We start from the raw sequence: 19,892 nt of genomic DNA, 5'->3' as shown, positions 1-19,892 counted from the left end.
AACAACTTCCATGAACGGAGGCTTTGTACTGGAGCGACACTGTTATGTTATGCGATTCCCTTCAAGAATTGATCAAATTAATTACGTTTTCCATTTTGTTTGTTTTGTTTATTATAGGATATTATGTAGATCGTTCATATACTGAAAAAGACAGGATAGTATTATAAGGTTGTTATAGTATCTGTAACAGACATCTCTGACAGCTCCAGAGTCCAGATGCGATTCCAATCTTGAACACAAGATGGTGCCATTGCGCCATCCCAGGCCGTTCCTAGCTTGGCAGCCAAAGTTTGGCATGATTAAACTGGAGGCTTTGTGTTCAGAGCAAAGAACCTCATCACATATATGAACTGCCATCCATCTGTCTCGGATAAAATACACCCTTTCAGATTCAGTTCATCCGTTTTTTTCTTCTTCTTTTTTTTTTTTTTTTTAGAGCTGAGCTCAACCGATTCATATTAAAACCATATTAGGCTTCATCATCAGTAATCACGTTGAGGGAATTTAGTTGGAAATGAATTAACGGTAATTATACAAAAGAAAACTTTATGTTTAAAATTGTTTATCCGGTGATGATCATTTTAAACACACACACACACACACACACACACACACATTCAAAACTTTACAACATGTTGTCGTTGCTCGTGGCCCCGTATCCTACTTCTGCTCCGGCTCTCGGATCGTCATCTGAGGCGGTGGTCGCAGAGGGTGTGTGAGCAGCACTGTTGCTTTTGTTGTCGCGTGAAAAAGAGGCTGCTGCTGCTGATGGGGGCGGCTGGGGGCGCCGTCGTCATGGTAACAGATTAAAGGCAAAGTATTTCGGATAGCTCTATTAGTACTTCTGCTGCGGAACATGTCGTTTTCTGCCGTCTGGACTGAGAGTTTTTTTAAAGGGAATTAGCACATTTGGCTAAAAGTGTCACTTTTGGTTGCTTAATATTTTTTAACAGTCACTCACAGATCAGAGCTAACTCCTGTGTGACGAGCAGGGAGGCTGAGAGGAGGAGGAGGAGGAGGAGGAGGAGGAGGGGTTGTGGGGGGACTGGCGGCAGATGCCTTTGCAGCAGAGAGGAGGATGTGTTAGTGTGTGTGTGTGTGTGTGTGTGTGGTGTTGCGGGACAAAATGCGGACAGGACTGTGCGTGAACACCGACTGTGGGATGGTGTGGATGTAGCTGCTGCAAGCGGAGCCCCGTGAGAGGAAACGCCGAGCATCTCCGCCGCATTGGCAAGAAGACATTCTCAACTAGTTTTGAACAAGATGGATGGGACGACCTGAATGGTGCACTTCTGCAGGACTGGCTCACTTCTGAGGAGCATGTAGCTGCCAGGTCGCTACCAGCCTGTTCCTGGTTGAAACAGCTGGGATTTTCTGTTTCAGACCGATCACCCACAAGCTCGGCGACGATGGAAAGTGGAGTTTTTCTGCCCTGTCTGGATCAGTTCATGCTGAGCCCACTTGTCACTTGGGTAAGTCATGCGGGAGGCTCTGATTTCCTGCCAGACACTGTGAGATCAAGCCTCTCATCCTGCGTTGTCTTTCTTATGTAGGTGAAGACATTTGTGCCACATGATGCGGGCGTGCACTTGGACTTTTCTGAATTGCTGGATGGAGTCTTTCTGAACGACATAATGGCACAAATGTAAGTCACCTCATGCCAGCTTTGTTCTTGCAGCTTATATGTCATTTGTCACATTTCTAATGGAGGTGGCCCGGATGGATATTCAGATTAGCAGCCTGTGTTTTGAAGCTGTTATCTGTTGCAGGCTTGATATTGCATCAATCATTAAGTTATGATTAACTGGGAGGTTTAAAGGGAAGAAGCTTGGATGAAATGTCAGTGGTTGCACATTGTTCAAATACTAGACATCATCCCAATGAAAGTCTTCTTTTTTTTAAGAATTAGGTGTCTCTTCCCCTCATGCCATCTGTAGCAGCCTCTGGTACAGTACCAAGCTTCTGTCTGCATTCTTATCCAGACACTAACAGTACCGGCTTTGTCACTCTGCAGCAATAAAGGGGATCTTTGTAGTCTGCAGCAGTTTTTAAATGCAACTCCCTCATTACTTACAGGTTAGGGTTTCTCTGAAGAAATGGTCGAATTAGCATGAGAGTTAGAGATACAGAGACCAACACTGAGGGGCATCACCTCAAAGAACAAATGTAGAAATGGACCATATCTGCCCAGTCATGAGGGCCATCAGACACTGTCAAGATGCTACTTAAGAGATTATGATTTGGGTGCCTTATGTTCTGAGAGAATTACCCTCACCCTTAACAAACACCGACTTATGGTCCTGTGGCAGTTTGCGATGTGTTGAAGACTTCTGTGAGCTAACACTTACTGTAGCCACCCTGTCAGGATGAAATGACTCCTCACGGTAGAGTAAGAACCGAAATTGAAGAGTTGCAAACAAAGGGTAAAAAACTGATGACCCAATGCACTTGTGGATAATGCTGTCTAGCCATCCCAAGTCTACAGTATCCATTCATCCCACTTATCCCCCAGGGTCACAATAACCAGCTCTAAATGCAAAACAATGCTGTGCCCAGGGGAGGGGAGGGGAGGGCAACAGGCGGGATAATCTCCTGGATTGGGAGACCCTATGGGATTAGGGCCTTGTTGCTGGTGTTTAGCAGCACTGGGACACAGATGGGAGGGAGGAGGAGGCCCTGAAACAGGAAAAACAGCACAGAGATGAAGACAGGCAGGCTAAAAGATGTGATGCACTGTGCAGCATCTCCGTCTCCCTTTCATCCATTATGTCTGTCTCTCTATACTTTTTTTCCCAGGCGTAGAGTTCATTTATTACCTTTTCTGAGCAACAAGGTGAAGTCTGACCTATAAAACAGCGCAAGGCTCCATGAATGTAAAATATGTCAAGTATAATGTATTACAGTTCAAGCCCAGACTACAGTGGGCCTGAGCCAACAGCCCAAGTATCCAGCGAAAGAGTCTCCTTTGGGTGGAAAGTCTCATGCCACCAGTTTGGCTCGAAAACAACCCAGTTTGTCGGCTGAAAGGAATGACGTCACGCAGGCTAAAGTTAGGAATGAATAGAGACCTCATACATGTTTTCAGGGTGATCCTTGAGCCAAGACTTGTGCCAGCTCGCAGCTTCCTCCCACTCCATTCCACTGACAACCATTTGTTTGTATGTGAATAGCAGAAATGTCAAGTGAAATGCATTTACTGTATGTTGTTCCATTGTCAGAAATCCCTCCGCTACACCTCAGGGTGCAAACAAAGTGAGCAGTGATGCAGGTCAGAGGATCCAGAACCTGAACTTCCTCATTCAGCAGATCAAGACGTTTTATCTGGTGAGTTTTGTTTCTCAGCTGTATAATATGTCATAAAACATATCCAAGCTTCAGGCCGCAAAGCTTTCCATCTACATCGGATTATGATATCTGAACATTTAATTTGGATTTTTTCAGCCCTACCTCAATTTGCATCATCCATCACGCACGCACTGGCTGACACATGCGCAGAGCAGATAGTTGGTAGCACTTGTGTCCCAGCAGATCAACTAGTTCCTCTTAAGATGCATGCCCTAAATATCCACCATGTACACATCTGTGTAATCAGCACAGGAGCGAGGCTGGAGCACTGCAGAGGGCCAGAGTAAAGCTGCAGTCTGAGCCACAGGCAGATGGAGCTTTAAAGTGACACATGAAGTCATGAGATTCACGGGCAGACTCCGCTGATGTTGAATCTTGGATTTTCTGTCTGTGTCAGAGTGATTAAGTGCAGTTTGAGCTAAGCTTTCTTTTGTTAAAATCTGTTAAGATCACAAGAACAGTGCTTTCAATTAGGACAGGACCATCAAGTTCTTCTTCAGACTGCACTGCAAAGGAGCAATGGCCTTATATATCGTATTTGCTACCGCAGATTAACAGTATATCTGATAACAACGATGGCTTGTCTAATCACTGTTTCGGCTGCAGTGACTCTTGCTAAACTTAGTTGCGTTGACTTCAGCTCTCAGTACAAGTAACTAACATTGGGGAAAAAACATCATAATTTATGTATGTCTGCTTCTTGCTTAAACACATCCTATTTAAGACACTGCAGCTTTTTATTTGTGCCTTTGCTCATATTAAGATAACTCTTAATCAAGCACACTTCAGTAAAAGTGGATGTAGGGCTGTCATGGAAACGTCACACCCATTCTGGTCCAATGTGGGTTATTTTTATGTTGTCAGATCAGTCGAAGCACTTGGCTCCTCCACTGGATGAAAAATAAGACTGAGGAGTGTCATGCTAGCAGCTCTGTTAGCCTCTGTTTTGTTGCAATTGTGCTTTGAGATACACACTTATGTCAGAATGCTAACATAACAGTAACAATGCTAACATGGTGATGTTTTAGCTGCTATAATGTTTACCATGGCCACTGTCTTGGTCAAGCCACATTAAGCTAGGGAAGGAGAGGATGATGGGAGATTCATGGTCTGTTGAACTTTCCTGACCGGGTCACGGTGGTGGTCACTGGAAAACATGACTGTTGGTGCAGACTGTTTTACATCAAAGACTAAATGACTCCAGTCAACTGCAGCTTTCCTTGCATATGGGGATCAGTAATAGCTTCCTGAACTGTACAGGCTCACTTATCATCATTAGGAGCTATTAACAATCACTGTGACACTGCACGCTCACACACAGCGCACATACTGTACACACATGCATGAACGCAAGCCACTTACAGCCTGATTCAAGGCTGTACCAAACAGTTTTGGTGGATTTCACCACCGCACCAGGGAAACTGGCTCTGTCATCCACCCATTCAGAGCACTCCTCCATTTGTTGGCTGGGTTTCTTTACATGTGTTAAAGCAGCTGCTATGTGCTGTACATACATACGCCTCTGTCCATTCAAGCACTTTGGCCAGACCTCAAGAAGCGTTGTATTCTGTCCTTGTTTCACTTTGGCCTTAAATGTGTTGATCTTCCGTTTTCTCGACCCATCTCCCTCATCTTTCTCTCGGTTTCTCTCTCTTTCGTTTTTTTGCAGGATAATCTGAGACAACTAATCATGATCCCTTTGCCAAACGTGTTTCTTCTTGGCAGGACTCCTTACTGTGGTATGCTCTTTTAAAGGACTCTCAGACTATTCCTCGTCTCTCCTCTCTATTGGAGCTGCTAAGTCAGTGTGTGGTTGGAAGCCTGATTAGTCTGTTTGCTGATACTCAATAAGCACTGCATTGATTTCCCATCATTTACCTTGGATTAGGACGTGTAAAACTTTAGTGGCTCATTGCTTGATAGGTCAAGTTAAAACAGAAAATGTAGAGTTTAATTAACAAAGTGATTTATGATTTATTTGAAAAACTATGAAGACAACCCTGCCAAGGAAACTAAATTGAAATATTAGTGTTGACATAATTATTAATTGCATTGCAACAATACAAAGCAAGTGATAAATAATGATCGATGAAAATCAGGTAATTTTTCCAGCAGTGAAAACACTGTTAGTATTTCCTCACAAACTGCTTTGGCTCTTTCTGATACAGTTGTAATTCAATTGCACTCTATCAGTCTGATAACTACATTGGCTTGTGATGGTAAGGCTTTGGCGCAGGGTGACCCAAATTCACCGGCTCACCCTCATTTCGACTTAAATCCATGCCAGCAGCCCTCACTGCCTCAATCTGATAAGTTTTATTTCATACAATGAACTTTTTTTTTCTCCCCACAGAACAAAGTGTGGAGGAAATAAAGAAGCTTTTGCTGCTGCTGTTAGGATGTGCAGTCCAGGTAAAGGCTGACGATTTGTGTGCAGAAACCTGACACAGACTGCGTGGGCTGTGAGAATCTAAATGTCTTTCTATTTTTATGTCCAGTGTGAGAAGAAGGAGGAGTACATTGAGAGGATCCAGACGCTTGACTTTGACACGAAAGCTGCCATAGCTGCACATATTCAGGAGGTACTGACTTTATGTGACACAAGCTTCAAAATGCCACAGCAGAAAAAAATGTGTGTAGTCGTGCTTGTATCACATTATACGTTATAGTGTTTCCTGCTATGCTGATTGTCCCTTCCCATGTTTACCAGCTGACCCACAGTCAGGTGAACGTGCTGGATCTGCAGTGGTTGGAGTCCAGTGAGGTGCACCCAGATGAGCTGGAGGCTGCAGCGAGGAACATGGCCACACACCTCCGAAATCTGCTGGACCAGAGGGACGCCCATCTAGAGGTATATTTGATTTTCTTTCATTTATTCTGCTTCTTTAAGGAATGAATATTAACTGCATGATTTTGTGAGTTTGCCAACTCATCTATGAATCCGCACATATTTTGTACATGAAGTTGTATATTGGTAGAAACTTCTCTGTAGTTAGTGAAACTGTTTCAGTTGATAAGTTTCTACAGTTCTACTCAGAATGAGAGTATTGAGTCGTCTGCTAAAGGAAATCTGTAACCTGTCTTTTTTGCAGACTATATCAGATCTCATGCAGGAGAAGGACGGTATGATTAGCTTGCTCAATAGCCCCTCCAGCCCACAGTCTGCCAGCTACTCTCCCAGCTTGCAGCAGCAGCAAGCTGGGACTCAGCAACACCTGGCGGTGGAGTTGGCCGACTCTAAGGCCAAGATCAGACGACTGAGACAAGAACTGTGAGTACCAAGTGGACAGAGAAAAATAAATCATTTTCTGCAAAAACTCAAAGTACAATGCAGTTAAATGAGAGATTGTCAGGGGAGAAGTAGTATAAAAAGCCTCTGCATTTAGTTCATGCAATTAGGTGAACAGAAAAAAATGACTCCTTTAAAATTTCACCTTCATAAAAGCATCTTTGAGCAAACGTGCCGATGCCTATTAAACTGTTGCTCTGAGCTCTAATGGTGTAGGAATACACAGAAGTGACAGAAGTTGTCCATTCCCACAGTAAGTGATTGTTGAGTTTAATATTGTGTCTTACTATAGTATTAGCTTCTCTATCAGGATGGCTGCTGGTAAAGAGTTAGCCTTTCCTCTGGGGAACTGCCAATACAGAGTGAATGAGAGGCAGAGAGAGAGAGAGAGAGATACTACAGGATAAGAGATGCCCTGGGGAGTTTGGCCCACATTACTGCCTGCTTGGCAGGTTCCATGGCTGTGCACTACCACTGACCCACATTGCCTCTGAATTTCAGCGGATACTGCATGCACACACACACACACACACACACACACACACACACTAACCCTGATCCGATCAAGACCTCAGTTCCATCTTTCCTCTCCATCCCGTCTTCTCGGCTGTATTGTCCACTCTTGTGGGGATGCTCAGATTCACACACTGCTGCCCCTGGGCAAACACGATATCTCTTAAACTTATGACTTTGAACTTTTGAACAGCCCTGGCTTTTCACTTCTTTCATATGCATATATCTGAACCAGCAATGGCTCAATAACATGGGAAAGAAAATAATATTGTGTTTTATTGATCTTTATATTATCATTAATAGAGCCTACTTATCATTTGGAATTTGCCACTCAGCATTTGAAATTAGAAAAACTAATAAAAACAAATTGACTGAAAGTTGAATGTACGTGTATATATGTGCTCCCTCATGTGTTTGGTCAATTGCTGTGTTTAAATATACATAAAAGTATTGGAGAAAAGCGGTAACTACTAATTACTAACCAACACACATGCTTGTGTCTGTGCACTGCACATCTTAACACCAGAGAAGAGAAGAGTGAGCAGATGCTGGACTGCAGACATGAGCTGGAGAACATGGAGGCCGAGCTGAAGAGGATCCAGCAGGAGGTTCGAAGAATAGAAGGATAGATGGCAGCTCCTTCTGATGGTGACACACAGTAACCTCCTGACCGTTCTGCAGATTACACAGATTACTGCACGCCATCCTTTGCTGCAAAGAAGCACTTAATGACAGCAAATGTCAACCTACAAACTCAGACTCAGAGACACAATTAGAGCTTATGTGGATTTGTCTGAATCAGAGCATGTGGCCTAGGCAAGTTAGCATGGTTTCCAGCGACCACTCTGGAAACTGAAGCAGAGTGATTTGATTTCTTTCAGTCACTTTTGGGGCAGCGGAACAGGTTAATAAGCAAACAGCTGCTTATTTATAGGCATATTTAGACATTAGCATTCATTCATAGGCATGTTTGTGTCTGCCTGATGAATGTCCAATGAAAACTTCCCAGGGAAATATCTGGCTCTTTAACTGCTAAATGCTCCACCAGCTAGTTTCTAACTTTGTCTGTGTGCCGTTTGGTGTCTGCACAGTGGGTTCATCATAACTGCCTGCTAAACCACCTGCACCTCAAAATGAGGTTGGTGAGGGCTGTGAGACAGAACAATAAAGTAGTTGTCTGTAACACCAAAACAATTAGCTAAATGGCAGAAAAGCTAAAGGGGAATTGCAGAGTTGGGTGATTATTTTCTGTGGGTTCATCACAAGGAGCCACACCTTTCACAGTGCAGGTCGTCATTTGGTGTAGTGTTAATATGAAAGCTTCTTCTGAGGAAGTTTCCCACAGTAAAGACTAGTGGAGAAAGAACGGTTGTGTGAGCTGACTTTGCTATAAATCGTGCTTGTGTGTGAACCTTCACCAGAACTCCCAGCTGCTTGTAGACGCCCGTGCAGCCCGTACCTACCGTGACGAGCTGGACGCGCAGAGAGAGAGAGCCATGAAGGCAGACAAGCTGGAGAGTGAAGTGGGACGCTACAGGGAGCAGCTGCACAAGATGGAGTTCTACAAAGCCAAAGTGGAGGTTGATGCAGTCTCATAAGTGCTTTAGCAGTAAATTTTGAGACATACATTTTTTGATTTATGGTTGGAACTTGGATACACTGATCTACTTTATTCAGTTCTGATCTGATTTTAATACCTGAATTCCGTTATTGACACTGATGCCAAAGCTCTTTTTTCTTCATTATCATTATTATTACTATTATTATTACTGCCATTGTTGTTGCTGGTAGTAACGTTACATGAGGCTATAAATTAGATTCAAATGCATTCCAAAGCAAGTTGTTTGAACTGTAGGTTAAGTAGGCTACACATACAAACAGGTGTACTAGAACAAGCTTGAGCAGATCAATTACACAGCGATGCATTATCAACTACTAGTAAATCGATTTCTATACGAGTTCAAAAATCACAAGAATATTGCAAAGGGTGCAATAGCAAACTCCTTCATTCAAAGTGAATATTTGGAATCAAAGTGCAAGAACTGTGTAGAGAAATAAATATCTACACTATCAAAAGACCCTATGAAATAGGTTAACAGGATGTAGATTGGAATCTGGGTCGATGAGGTCAGTCTGATATCCGAAAAGTAACTCACATCAGTATTAGCACCCCATATAGATATTGGATCGGATCAATCCCAACTCAAGAACTTCTAGCTATCACTGAGTACACTGCTCCAACAAAAGTTGAAATGATTTACTGCGTGATTTGATGAGGTGAGCTTTCATTAGAGATGGACAAGAAAATTGAAAGATGGAGATAAAGGGCAATTTTTCATGTGAGGAAGAGAAAATATATATAAATCTGAGAGGTGTTTTGTGTTTCAGGAGCTAAAGGAGGATAACAGGGTGCTACAGGAGACCAAAGAGGTGTTGGAGGATCAGTTGGCAGGCTGGAGGGCACGCTCAGATAAAATCCACCAGCTGGAGAAGCACAGTCTGCTGCTGAAGGCCCGGGTCCACGACATGGAGCAGGTCAGGTCATCTGCACACAAGGATGTGTTGTCTTATCTTTGTGTTACCTTGTATTACATTCCAAAACAGCTAGAAAGCAAAGTCGTCTTTAAGATTGAAAGGTCGTCTAGTCCTTTCAGCAGCTGGACAGAACTTGTTCAGCTGATACTTTGTGTCGTCACTTCAGGAGAGGGAGGCAGACCGGAGGCGCGTTGAGGAGCTGCAGGAGGAGAACCTGGCTCTGTGTTTGGCTCAGAGGAGGAGCATGGAGGAGTCCCAGCACCTGGGCTGGGAGCTAGAGCAACTCTCCAAGACCACTGAGAACTCTGAGGGTAAGAGCTGCTGATACCATATGGTGAAGTAATGGGAGAGTTAGTGGATGGGATTGGTTGCATGTGTGCTTTTGTGTGCTTGTTATCTGCTTCTCTCTGCATGCAGTTTGAATGTATGCTGAAACATGAGCTTATCAGCTCCCTCACTGGATGTGCGTGGATCAGGAGAGTTTTCACCAAACACTGTAAATTAGGATTTACAGATTTATCATGTCAGTATTGTTTTTTTGATAAAGCAAATGAATTGCTTGGATTTTGTATAGTATATGTGATGTATAATAACTGTGTACGTTAACTTAAACACTGGTACGTCCCTTATTGAATGGAGCTGCTACTGATGCCGCTGCTAGTGAACTGAAGTGTGTCTCACTCTGCATACGAAAAGCCTCGCGCCTCCTTGAAGTGTTTACAGCTAGTCTGTCATTCTGTCTGTCTCACGTCCTCACCTCCTTCAGTTAATTGCCATCATGTGTTTGTGTAAAGGCCAGCAGACTCTTAGCGAGGAGGTGAGTGCAAGGACCCGCAGTCGGATGCTGAAGCTGGAGAAGGAGAACCAAAGTCTCTTAAGGACCATAGAGGAACTCAGAGCTGCCTCTATGAACAACAGCACAGAGCCCAAACATAGCCACCACCTTGAGTGTGACCATGTCTGCCAGGTGAGGCGTAGCACCAACAACTGCATCTCATCAACAGATGAGCCCACGGGTCTGCAAACCTCCCGCTCAAATATGGAAAACAGCGCTAATGTGTTCCCACTCAGAACAGCAGTACAGCCAATACTGAATGGAGATTCAAACTGCCATCAGCTGCTAAACGCAGAAGAGCTGGAGGGAGACCAAAGTGAGATCCTCCTCACAGATATTCCAGACCTTCATATTCAGGAGAAAGGACAGCTAGAGGATGCAGACGGTGGAGATCATTTCAAAGAACTGATGTCAGACCTGGAAGTCTTAGAAAACAGTCACAACAGGCTCCATTGTTTTGTGGGATCGCGTGATCACTCCCCTGGCTCCAAGAGCAGGAGTCCCTGCCATGACAGCATCTTCACAGGTCTGCCAACACGTTCCTCCTACGCCAGCAAGCACACACAGCGGCTGGAGGCCAAGTGCAGGGCCCTGGACACGGTTAACCAGCATCTACAGACTTCCCTCGACAACACTGGTGGGTTCTGTAGATCAAAAAAACATTAAAGATTGCTATCATGCTGTCAAGCATATACTACATAGTTTATTTCTTCTTCTACCCTCCATCTCTTTAGACCGCAAAGTTCAGCGGCTAGAGGCAGAGGTTCAGGAACTGGAGGCGGAGAACCAGAGTCTGCAGGCCACTTTAGAGGAACTTCAGATCTCTGCACGCCGCCTGGAGCAACTGGAAAAAGAGAAGCAAAGCCTGGAGCAAGAAACCACTGTCCTGGAGAGGGAAAAGAGGCAGCTAGAGAAAGAGAATAGAAGGCTCCGCCAGCAGGTAGGTAGGCTTTTATATAAGGGATAATGTTTGGAAAGATTACACTACCCTTTAATAACATGGCTTCTGTTCTACCTTTCTCTGTCTCAGGCTGAAATTCAGGAAGCCAACTTAGACAGCAGCAATGTCTGTATGGCCAGTCTGGAAAGAGAGGTGCGTTTTCTTGTCAAGGAGGTGGAGGCATTAAGGGAGACTGCTGAGAGGGTCAAAGGCCTGGAGGGAGACAACAGAGAACTGACCAAGCAAACAGCTATCGACCAGAGGACCCTGGCCACCCTCAGAGAGGTGCTGTCGAATTTACGCTGACTGAAGACATAATCTGCCCTGACCTGCCCTGACGTTTCACTGATAATGCTACAGCTGCAGTGTGCACGTGTTTTACAGAGGCCGTCTGACCTTTGATAGATTTTATGATTTGGTCAGATGCAAGATTTTACAAAGATCCACAACTCATCCAACTCTAAGTACAAACATTTATTTTGAAAAAAGATGATGAAAGCAAGTAAAAATACTGTAAAATGAATGTATGAAAAGAGGCTCTGTAGTGTAATCCAGGTATACTGTCCTTCTTTAGGAGCTGGTGAGCGAGAAGCTGAAGACCCAGCAGAGAGACAATGAACTGGAGAGGCTGGCCCATGAGTTGGAAATGAAGGCCCTGAACCAGGAGAGTACACAGCTGGCTGAACAGGAGGCCCCAGACAACAGGTGCTTCCATACGGTTTGGTGTTACCATTCTGTAACTGTTGAAGGGAATATGGTAAGAAGTGTGGAGTGTTACAGTGTCACAGAACTTCTCTCCTCTATGCAGCAGGTTCAAGATGCTGGAGTCAGAGTTTGAGTCATCTCTGAAAAAATCTCTCCAGATTAAAGAGGACAAGATGGCAGCTTTGGAGGTTCGTCTGCAGGAATCGTCCAACCTGAACCAGCAGCTGCGCCAGGAGCTCAAGACTGTAAGTCATGTCTGAAAATTCACCTTTGCAGGCCTGTTAGTGTCACATCTGAGACAAATGCATTGTACTTTGTTACAGATCCAAGTGTTTGACCTCTTTTACCTCACAGGTGAAGCTGAGCTATGAGGCCTTGCAGCAGAGGCAGGAGGAAGAGTTGACAGCATCAAGCTCCACCCCTCCCAGAGAGACTGGCAGAGCAATGAGCGAATGGCTGCGTGAAAGCCAGGAGGCCACCAAGGAACTGCTGAAGCTCAAAGACCGTCTCATTGAAGTGGAGAGGAATGTCAGTGGTTGACCTTCATTAAAGCAGATGATCAATTTATAACCTTATACTTTTGATACTTAAACACACTAGCCCTTGCTTTTGGTGTTGATTTATGTTAATGACAGACATAACAATGTATCAAGGGCATTAAGATGTCATGTTCTTCGTCTCTCTGCAGTTTGGCAAAGTATTATCAGCATCTTACGTCTCTCATCTTCTATTCTGTTCTCCCCTTCTCGCCCTATCCTCTCCAGAATGCGACACTGGAGGCAGAGCGCCTGGCTATGCAGGCTTTGCTGAAGCAGCTGGAGAGTCAGTCTGACAGCCAGCAGGCTCAGATCCTCGCCCTGCAGAGGCAGGCTGCCTCACTGCAGGAGAACAACACAGCCCTGCAGACACACAACGCTAACCTACAGGTGCCGCCACAACACACACACACACACACACACGTATATTGCTGATAGAGTTCTGGAAGAATCTTTTCTCAGCCTCTGCATCAGTATGCATGCTGACAGCATGTGCACTGAAAGCATTTGTGCCACATTAACTCCTAATCAACTGGCTCCCATTCTTCTGCAGGTGGAGAAATCCACTCTGAACTCACAGAGTGCCTCCCTCATGGCCCAGAATGCTCAGCTACAGCAGCAGCAGTCAGGGACGGAGAGCGAGCGGGACAGCGCCATACGGGAACGTGAAGAGCTGCGTGGTGTTCATGAGCAGCTATTACGAGATCACGAGCGACTGGCCGCCCTGCACGAGCGGCAGGCCATGGAGTATGAGGTCCTGATGGGCAAGCATGGCTGTTTGAAAAATGCCCATCGCACACTGGAGCTGGAGCATCGCACGCTGCAGGACAGGTAGGTGAAAGGAGAGGCAGCCACAATCAAGGCACTGTGGATGAATTGAAATGGATCACGTCATGTGGTACGAGATGCTTGTGTGTGTGTGTTTGATGGTATCTTTAGGTACAACAGCCTGTTGCAGCAGCGGACCAAGCTAGAGGACCTGGAGAAAGCCCTGAAGGAGGAGCAGATGAGGATGGCTCTGGAGAAAGAACAGCACAGGACCACTGCCGCTGAATGTTGCAGGCTCCGTGACGAGAAGGACTGGTAAGGAGGCACACGCATGAACCGGCTGGAGCACATGCACACTAATGCATGGCTAGACAAATGCGTGGCTAAACATCACAGTACATCTTCTTTTAAGGCTGAACCAGACGTACCGTCAGCTTCTGAACGACAACGAGTTGCTGACAGCAGATCACAAGCAGCTCAAGAGCCAGCTGAATGAGGCCAAGCTGGAGCACACCTGGCTGGAGGCCGACTTCTCCAAGCTCAAGAAGGAGTTTCAGCAGCTGGACATCACCTCCACAAAGCTCACCAACCAGTGTGAGGTACTGACATGCCGCAGGTTGTGCTGGTGTGGTAGTGCCTATTGCCTATTATCTCTTTAGAGTCAGGGCTGCATACAGTAGATTCAAGAAGATGACTTTATGTATAGTATTGCAATTCTTTGTTTTAAAGGAGCAATATGTAAGAATTTTAGTTTAACAATTTCAAAAAATAAAAACCAGCTCCCAGTTTGGGCAGAGTTAGCTGATAGAATCACCAGCTACATGGCTAACTGAGCTAACAAGCTATTGCCACAGTTAGCAGCAGTTACTCTGATGACATGCGGCCCATTATTTGTTTGGAGTATGAATTCGACATGTGGCCAATTCTTACATATTGCACCTTTAATAATTGTATGAGTGTGTGTTTTGTATGCATGCTTACACATGTGCATGTATGCCTGCTTTTCTATGGGATGTTTAGTTGCTGAGCCAGTTGAAGGGCAACCTGGAGGAGGAGAATCGCCACCTGCTCAGCCAGATCGAGACCCTGATGCTACAGAACCGAACCTTGTTAGAACAGACTATGGAGAGCAAGGATCTGTTTCACGTTGAAGAGAGACAGTATATGTAAGTAAATAGGGCTAACACCATGAGGAGATAATGTAGCACTAAACAGGATCTAATGTGTTGATTTACAGCATGTTTCATTTGTCAGTGAGCTAATGCGTTAAACAAACAGCACAATGTGCCCTGTACAGGGCACCAAAATACCAGAGTAATCAACAATTATAACCAATCTATTTTCTCTCTCTGCCTGTCTCTGTTCAGAGACAAGCTTAATGATTTGAGGAGGCAGAAGGAGAAGCTGGAGGAAAAGATAATGGACCAGTACAAGTTCTATGAGCCATCGCCTCCTCGCAGGTAAGTTATCTATAATACTGATACCTATGATTTAATGATCTTACCATTACTATGGTGAAATGACTGTGACAGGTCAAATCTCTGTTTTCACTTTCAATACTTTCTACAGTGGTATTTGGTTAATTCATACTGTTCAGCGTTGAGTTATGTCATTTCAGTTCAATACTGGTTCTCCATCTCTGTATAGCAGGACGTGTTTGTCCATGTGCTAACTGGTTAGCCGACTGTCTTTTGAACCCACATTAACTGATTTTTTTCACCTCTGTTTTTGGTCTCCATCAACTTCCTGAGGGAAATAAAACTTTTGTTGCTGAAGAAGGTTCAGCACTGTGGGATTAGCAGAGCTTTTTCACTGAAAAACTGAACTTCCTGCCAGGCAAAAATGCCACTGTGAGCAGAATGAGTGCACCAAAACAGTAGCTGCGTGCCGTGAAACCTAAACAATGAGCTTCGAGACATTCATACCCCGAGGAAAGCTGAGAGGGATTGCAGACTTGGATAATAATTCTGTATGGATTTGTCACTACGTACAACCCCCTTCACAGACACATTTGTTATGTGTGGTAGCCCATTGTTAATATAAGAATATTGCAGCTTTAGGTATCCTTTGTTTAATCTGGAAATTACACATTCATTGCTAGTCCAGCTCAAATCTCCATGTTTGGTGATTGACTGACTGGTGCCCAATACAGGTCTCCCAGTACATGTTATCTATGTCCCATGCTGTTGCTGTTACTGTTTCCTCTTGCATATCTGCCCACAGACGTGGAAACTGGATCACTCTGAAACTGAAGAAGCTGATTAAATCCAGTAGCCGTGAGCATGGACCCGACCGCCCACCCACACCCACACACTCAGGCATTGCTGAGCCACACCACTTCTGTCACGACAACAGCTCCTTCATCAGCTTAGATGGCTCTGGAGGCTCAGCCTCCACTCCAGCAGGTGATGCCATCTCACCCCAACGTCACAGCAGTGAGTATGACCTTCTTGAATTCACCAGATCATCTCCCATTGACTTCGTGGAATCAAGGCATCAAAGTCCCCCCCTCACTGCTGCTTCAGTCATAGACCAGGAAGTAAGACCACCATCAGAGGCAGGGCACAAACGTCTTTCACTGCGTTCATGTAAGGTCCAGCCCACAGCCAGAGGACAGAGAGATGACTCACACACATGAAGCTGCATTTGGAGGACAGACATCCTCTCAAAATTTGACCAAACTTCTGCCTCCACCTCCACATTTTTTAAGTAAATGGATTTCAAAGTAAAACTCTTGAAGCACTGTTGTCATGTGAACTCCTTTAAGCTCATGCGTCATACACAGCCGTCACACAGTGTGACCTAAGCAGAGTCTCAGCCTCCATTTTATTAACTCCATTTTAAGTTAAAAAAAGCTTGAAGTGCTGAGGGAATTTCAATATTCTCCAAACTTATATGTTTACTAACACTTACATTTAAAGAATGGGTTCTTAGTAAGTGGATGTGTCTAGTGAAGAAGTTTCAGACAGTCTGCATAATAAATAAATAAATAACTGTTGCAGGTATTTCAGTTGATTTAAGAGCAAGCATGTGAGTTTGTATGGGTGTGTGTGTGTGTGTGTGTGTGTGTGTGTGTGTGTGTGTGTGTGTGTGTGTGTGTGTGTTTGTGTGAGAGGTCCAAAAGGTCATTCTTCCTGATGCACGATGTGTGTGAACTTTCCTCAATATGTCTTCCCTGTGTCTTTCTTGTTTGTTAATGTATTTCTCGCTCCTGCCTCCTTCTTTCCCTTGTCTTTTCCGTCCCTTCCGACCCCTGTCCTCCCTAACGTCCCTCTCTCCGCTTGCATCCATCCCTTTGTCTACCTCCCATGTGGCCGCACTTGCTGTTAAATAGCCCCTCTGAAAATGTTTCCCCGTATGAGGAACAGGCTGAAGGACAGAGACAAAGTCAAGTCCCTCTTCCGTCGTTCCATGTGTAAGAAAGACTGTGGTCCGGCGCCTTCCCTCATCTTGACTGTAGCCTTTTACTTCACTGCTAACTTGATAATACCAAGTGAATCTATGCTTTTCTTCACCATCTGCTATGTGATATAACAGCTTCGTCGTTGTCAGCAAGGATGCTTCGCAGCAGGTGTAAAATCAGCAGCCATATGTCAGTGCTCTGTCCATCATAACCTCATTTCACCGCACTAACTTAACATTTCAGCTTAAGCATCTGCACCAGTCATTTTTTAGCAGGGTAGCTATATTTGAAGACAATCTGGGGTATGTTGTTAATAGAGGTCATAGAAATGCTGCATTGCAGGAGGACACTGGTGCTGCATGAGCTCTGTCCTACCAGGAGACGGCTGCACTGTAGGGAAACATTTTAAATCTTATGGAGGATGCAGACCACCCCTGTCTCTGTGTTGTCCACGCCATAGCCCAAATTACCTCCTAATCCCCCTGATCAATTCACCTGTCTGTTCCCCCTACCTCATCCACTTCCCACTTCTTCCACTCCTCCATCCAACAACGCAGCCCTGAGCAGCTTGGCGTACCCCTCGGCCCCGTTGGAGGAGGAGCGGTGGGCAGGCAGCTCAGAGCAGCTGGAGGGGTCACAGGCTGATGTGGAGGAGGACAGGAAGAGCGCATTGACCTCATCCCTTACTACATCCATCTTGTCCATCCTCCACCTCAATCATCCCACTTCTGTACCATCTGGCCACGTCACCACCACCACTACAACCACTGACACCACCGACACTGCTCCAGATGTGTCTGAGCTTTGGGTTACAGGTATAGGCAGTCACGAGCCACTGTTCTGTTTGATGTCATCTGCAGTAGGTAGACGCTAGAATAAAGTGCAGAGGAGAGGAGAGAGAAGGCAGCACTCTTGTCTGCTTTCTCTCATTTTTAAGTGAAGTGTCTGTCATGTAGCCATTCAGTGATTTCTCATGCTCCACAGACAAGGATTCTAATGACAGTGCTGTGCCATCTGGATTTGAGGACAACGACGAGCTGCAGAATCACGGTAAAGCCCTGTGGATACTCGTTTAGAGGATTCAGCAAGCATACAGATGTATTACCAGCTCAGGAATTAGAGTAAATCCATCAAATTGCAATCATGACCTTGTTTCATATTAATCTCTATGCTGACCACAAAGACCACCAACTGTTATAGAAAGACTGTGCTGCCCCCTGTTGGTCATTAAGCATACTCATTATTGTAGCTCTTAAAAAAGCATCATAATCTCTTTCTAGGGCTGAATGGCGTGCAAAGTCGAGCCCAAAGTGAGAGCAGCGGTGAGTTCAGCCTGAGTCTGGAAAACGAGCCATGGTCAAATGGCAGCAGCCCTGTCCAGCAGCCCCCATCACGCCGCTCTTCCTCTTCCAACCAGCCACCCAGTGATACCTCCACCCCCCAACACACACTGAAGCAGCAGCACAAGGAGAAGGCCTCTACCATTCCCATCACTGGCAGTCAGAATTCAGACATCCAGTTTATACCAAAACAGAAAGAATCTGGCCTCTCTCAGGACTTCTGGCTCACAAGGGGAACAAAAAGTATCCGAAGGGGGTCAAGAGGAAAAGTGACACGTCGCTCATCAGATTCAGGAGGCACAGTCAAAGCAAACCCAGGGCTCAGTGGGGTGAATTCAACACTGAGCTCTAGCAAAGCTGAGACTACCCGAGCTTCAGTTTGTTCACCTGTCACAGTGCTGTATGTTCAGGGTAAGTCATCTTCAATGTCTGGCTGCCTCAACTGCTTCTCCACCCCTCTGGGCAAAGAGGGGCGACTGAAAGGGCCCAGGTCGCCCACAACTCTCCCCCGAGCCAGCAGCGTCATTTCCACAGCAGAGGGATCGTCCAGACGCGCCAGTGTAAACAGTGACTGCAGGGTGACGGCCAAGACTGACCCACCGTCTGTCCAGATTTTAGAAGAGAGCAAAAATCAGGAGGAAACAGCTAGTCAGCAGCAACCAGAACCAGACACCAATACCAGTGAGCCTGAGCCCATTCCTCCAGTCAAACCTCCCAGAGACCCAGCAGTAGTTGTTCCTACAGACTACCCCAAGTCCCCTGTGCAGGAGTCACTTTTTGGCTCCTCATTCACTTTCAACTCTGTCTTCTCAAACACAATCTTCAGCGATTCTGTGGTCACAACCACGACTAGTCTGGACGCCCTCAGCCACAACCAGGCCGTGCACTATCCAGAGCCATCCCTGGTGCAAAACTGTCCACTTGAGACCCAGGAGTCTCCTCTTAACACACCACACACACAGCTCAACGTGGAAAATGAGCAGAGTCAAGATGCAGAACATGCAGTAGGGCTGGAGGAGAAGGACCGGCCACTCACTATCGCATGAAAGCAGCTGTCACATCAGTGAATGTGAATGTGTTGGCTCTCTAAAGCAGGGGCCACTTTCCATCACATCAACCGAAGCACACAGTTTAAGTCACTATAATGTAATTGCGTTTTATTCCACTGACTACCTGAGTATACAGTAATCTTAAAAGTGTAAAGGAAATGTTTTTCACGCTGCTGTAGTAACATTACTAGCTTTTCCAGCACATTAATAAACCTGAGTGTAAATCCAGAGATTCACGGCATTATCTTTCCATTGTGGTTCTCTTTTTGGACAAATTCTGTTTAATATAACTGAATGATGTATTGATAGATATCATCTTTTGCCCATTAAAAATTAGATTGGTGTTGTGACTCCAAGCTGTTTACCATTTACTACACTGACAATCCTGTTATGTATGTGTTTGCCAAAACGTTTTGTTCGTTTCCTCTGCTTCTATTTATGCTCTGTTCCTGTACAGAACTTTTAAATTATTTGAAGTTGATTGATTAGTCTGTTGGATTTTAATTTGATCCTGAGGGAAATGTGACGTTCATTTGTGTGAAACTGTGTAAAGCTTGTAAAAACAGGACGTGTACCTGTCCACTCATCCCCTCAATTAAAGAAATCCTCTATGTAAAATATGTATTTGCATTGT

At 45.1% G+C, this 19,892-nt stretch overlaps 1 protein-coding gene across 5 annotated transcripts; it reads left to right on the top strand.

Annotated features, from left to right (window-relative positions):
• Nucleotides 1-962: 962 nt before the first annotated feature.
• LOC143319264 (girdin-like) lies at nucleotides 963-19,872 on the top strand. Of its 5 annotated transcripts, none has more exons than XM_076728064.1 (28): nucleotides 1,111-1,472; nucleotides 1,554-1,645; nucleotides 3,219-3,324; nucleotides 5,015-5,084; nucleotides 5,699-5,757; nucleotides 5,844-5,927; nucleotides 6,056-6,196; nucleotides 6,438-6,616; nucleotides 7,674-7,755; nucleotides 8,569-8,727; nucleotides 9,536-9,682; nucleotides 9,849-9,993; nucleotides 10,477-11,154; nucleotides 11,252-11,457; nucleotides 11,548-11,742; nucleotides 12,032-12,162; nucleotides 12,269-12,407; nucleotides 12,517-12,690; nucleotides 12,927-13,088; nucleotides 13,252-13,529; nucleotides 13,638-13,781; nucleotides 13,879-14,065; nucleotides 14,487-14,632; nucleotides 14,834-14,926; nucleotides 15,690-15,901; nucleotides 16,801-16,881; nucleotides 17,854-17,919; nucleotides 18,150-19,872. In XM_076728064.1, exons 1-28 carry the CDS (start codon nucleotides 1,410-1,412, stop codon nucleotides 19,253-19,255), a joined length of 5,325 nt encoding a protein of 1,774 aa, XP_076584179.1. In that variant the 5' UTR covers nucleotides 1,111-1,409; the 3' UTR covers nucleotides 19,256-19,872. The 5 variants fall into 5 exon arrangements, with proteins under 5 accessions (XP_076584180.1, XP_076584179.1, XP_076584178.1 ...); XM_076728063.1 differs by having other exon boundaries at nucleotides 12,266-12,407; XM_076728065.1 differs by lacking the exon at nucleotides 16,801-16,881 and having other exon boundaries at nucleotides 963-1,472; nucleotides 12,266-12,407.
• The last annotated feature ends 20 nt before the right edge of the window (nucleotides 19,873-19,892 follow it).

This window comes from Chaetodon auriga, chromosome 4 (genome assembly GCF_051107435.1).
Source record: "Chaetodon auriga isolate fChaAug3 chromosome 4, fChaAug3.hap1, whole genome shotgun sequence".
Classification (NCBI taxonomy): Eukaryota; Metazoa; Chordata; class Actinopteri; order Chaetodontiformes; family Chaetodontidae; genus Chaetodon; species Chaetodon auriga.
The sequence above is the reverse complement of the archived record's forward strand: the minus strand, read 5'-3'. Positions and strand labels throughout refer to the sequence as shown.

Excerpts from the sequence above, each read along its gene's own strand:
- LOC143319264 (XM_076728063.1), top strand. The coding sequence starts at position 1,410 with ATGGAAAGTGGAGTTTTTCTGCCCTGTCTGGATCAGTTCATGCTGAGC. Across the intron at positions 5,758-5,843 it reads TGTTAGGATGTGCAGTCCAG|TGTGAGAAGAAGGAGGAGTA; the intron begins GTAAAGGCTGAC and ends TTTTATGTCCAG. Across the intron at positions 12,691-12,926 it reads TCATTGAAGTGGAGAGGAAT|AATGCGACACTGGAGGCAGA; the intron begins GTCAGTGGTTGA and ends TATCCTCTCCAG.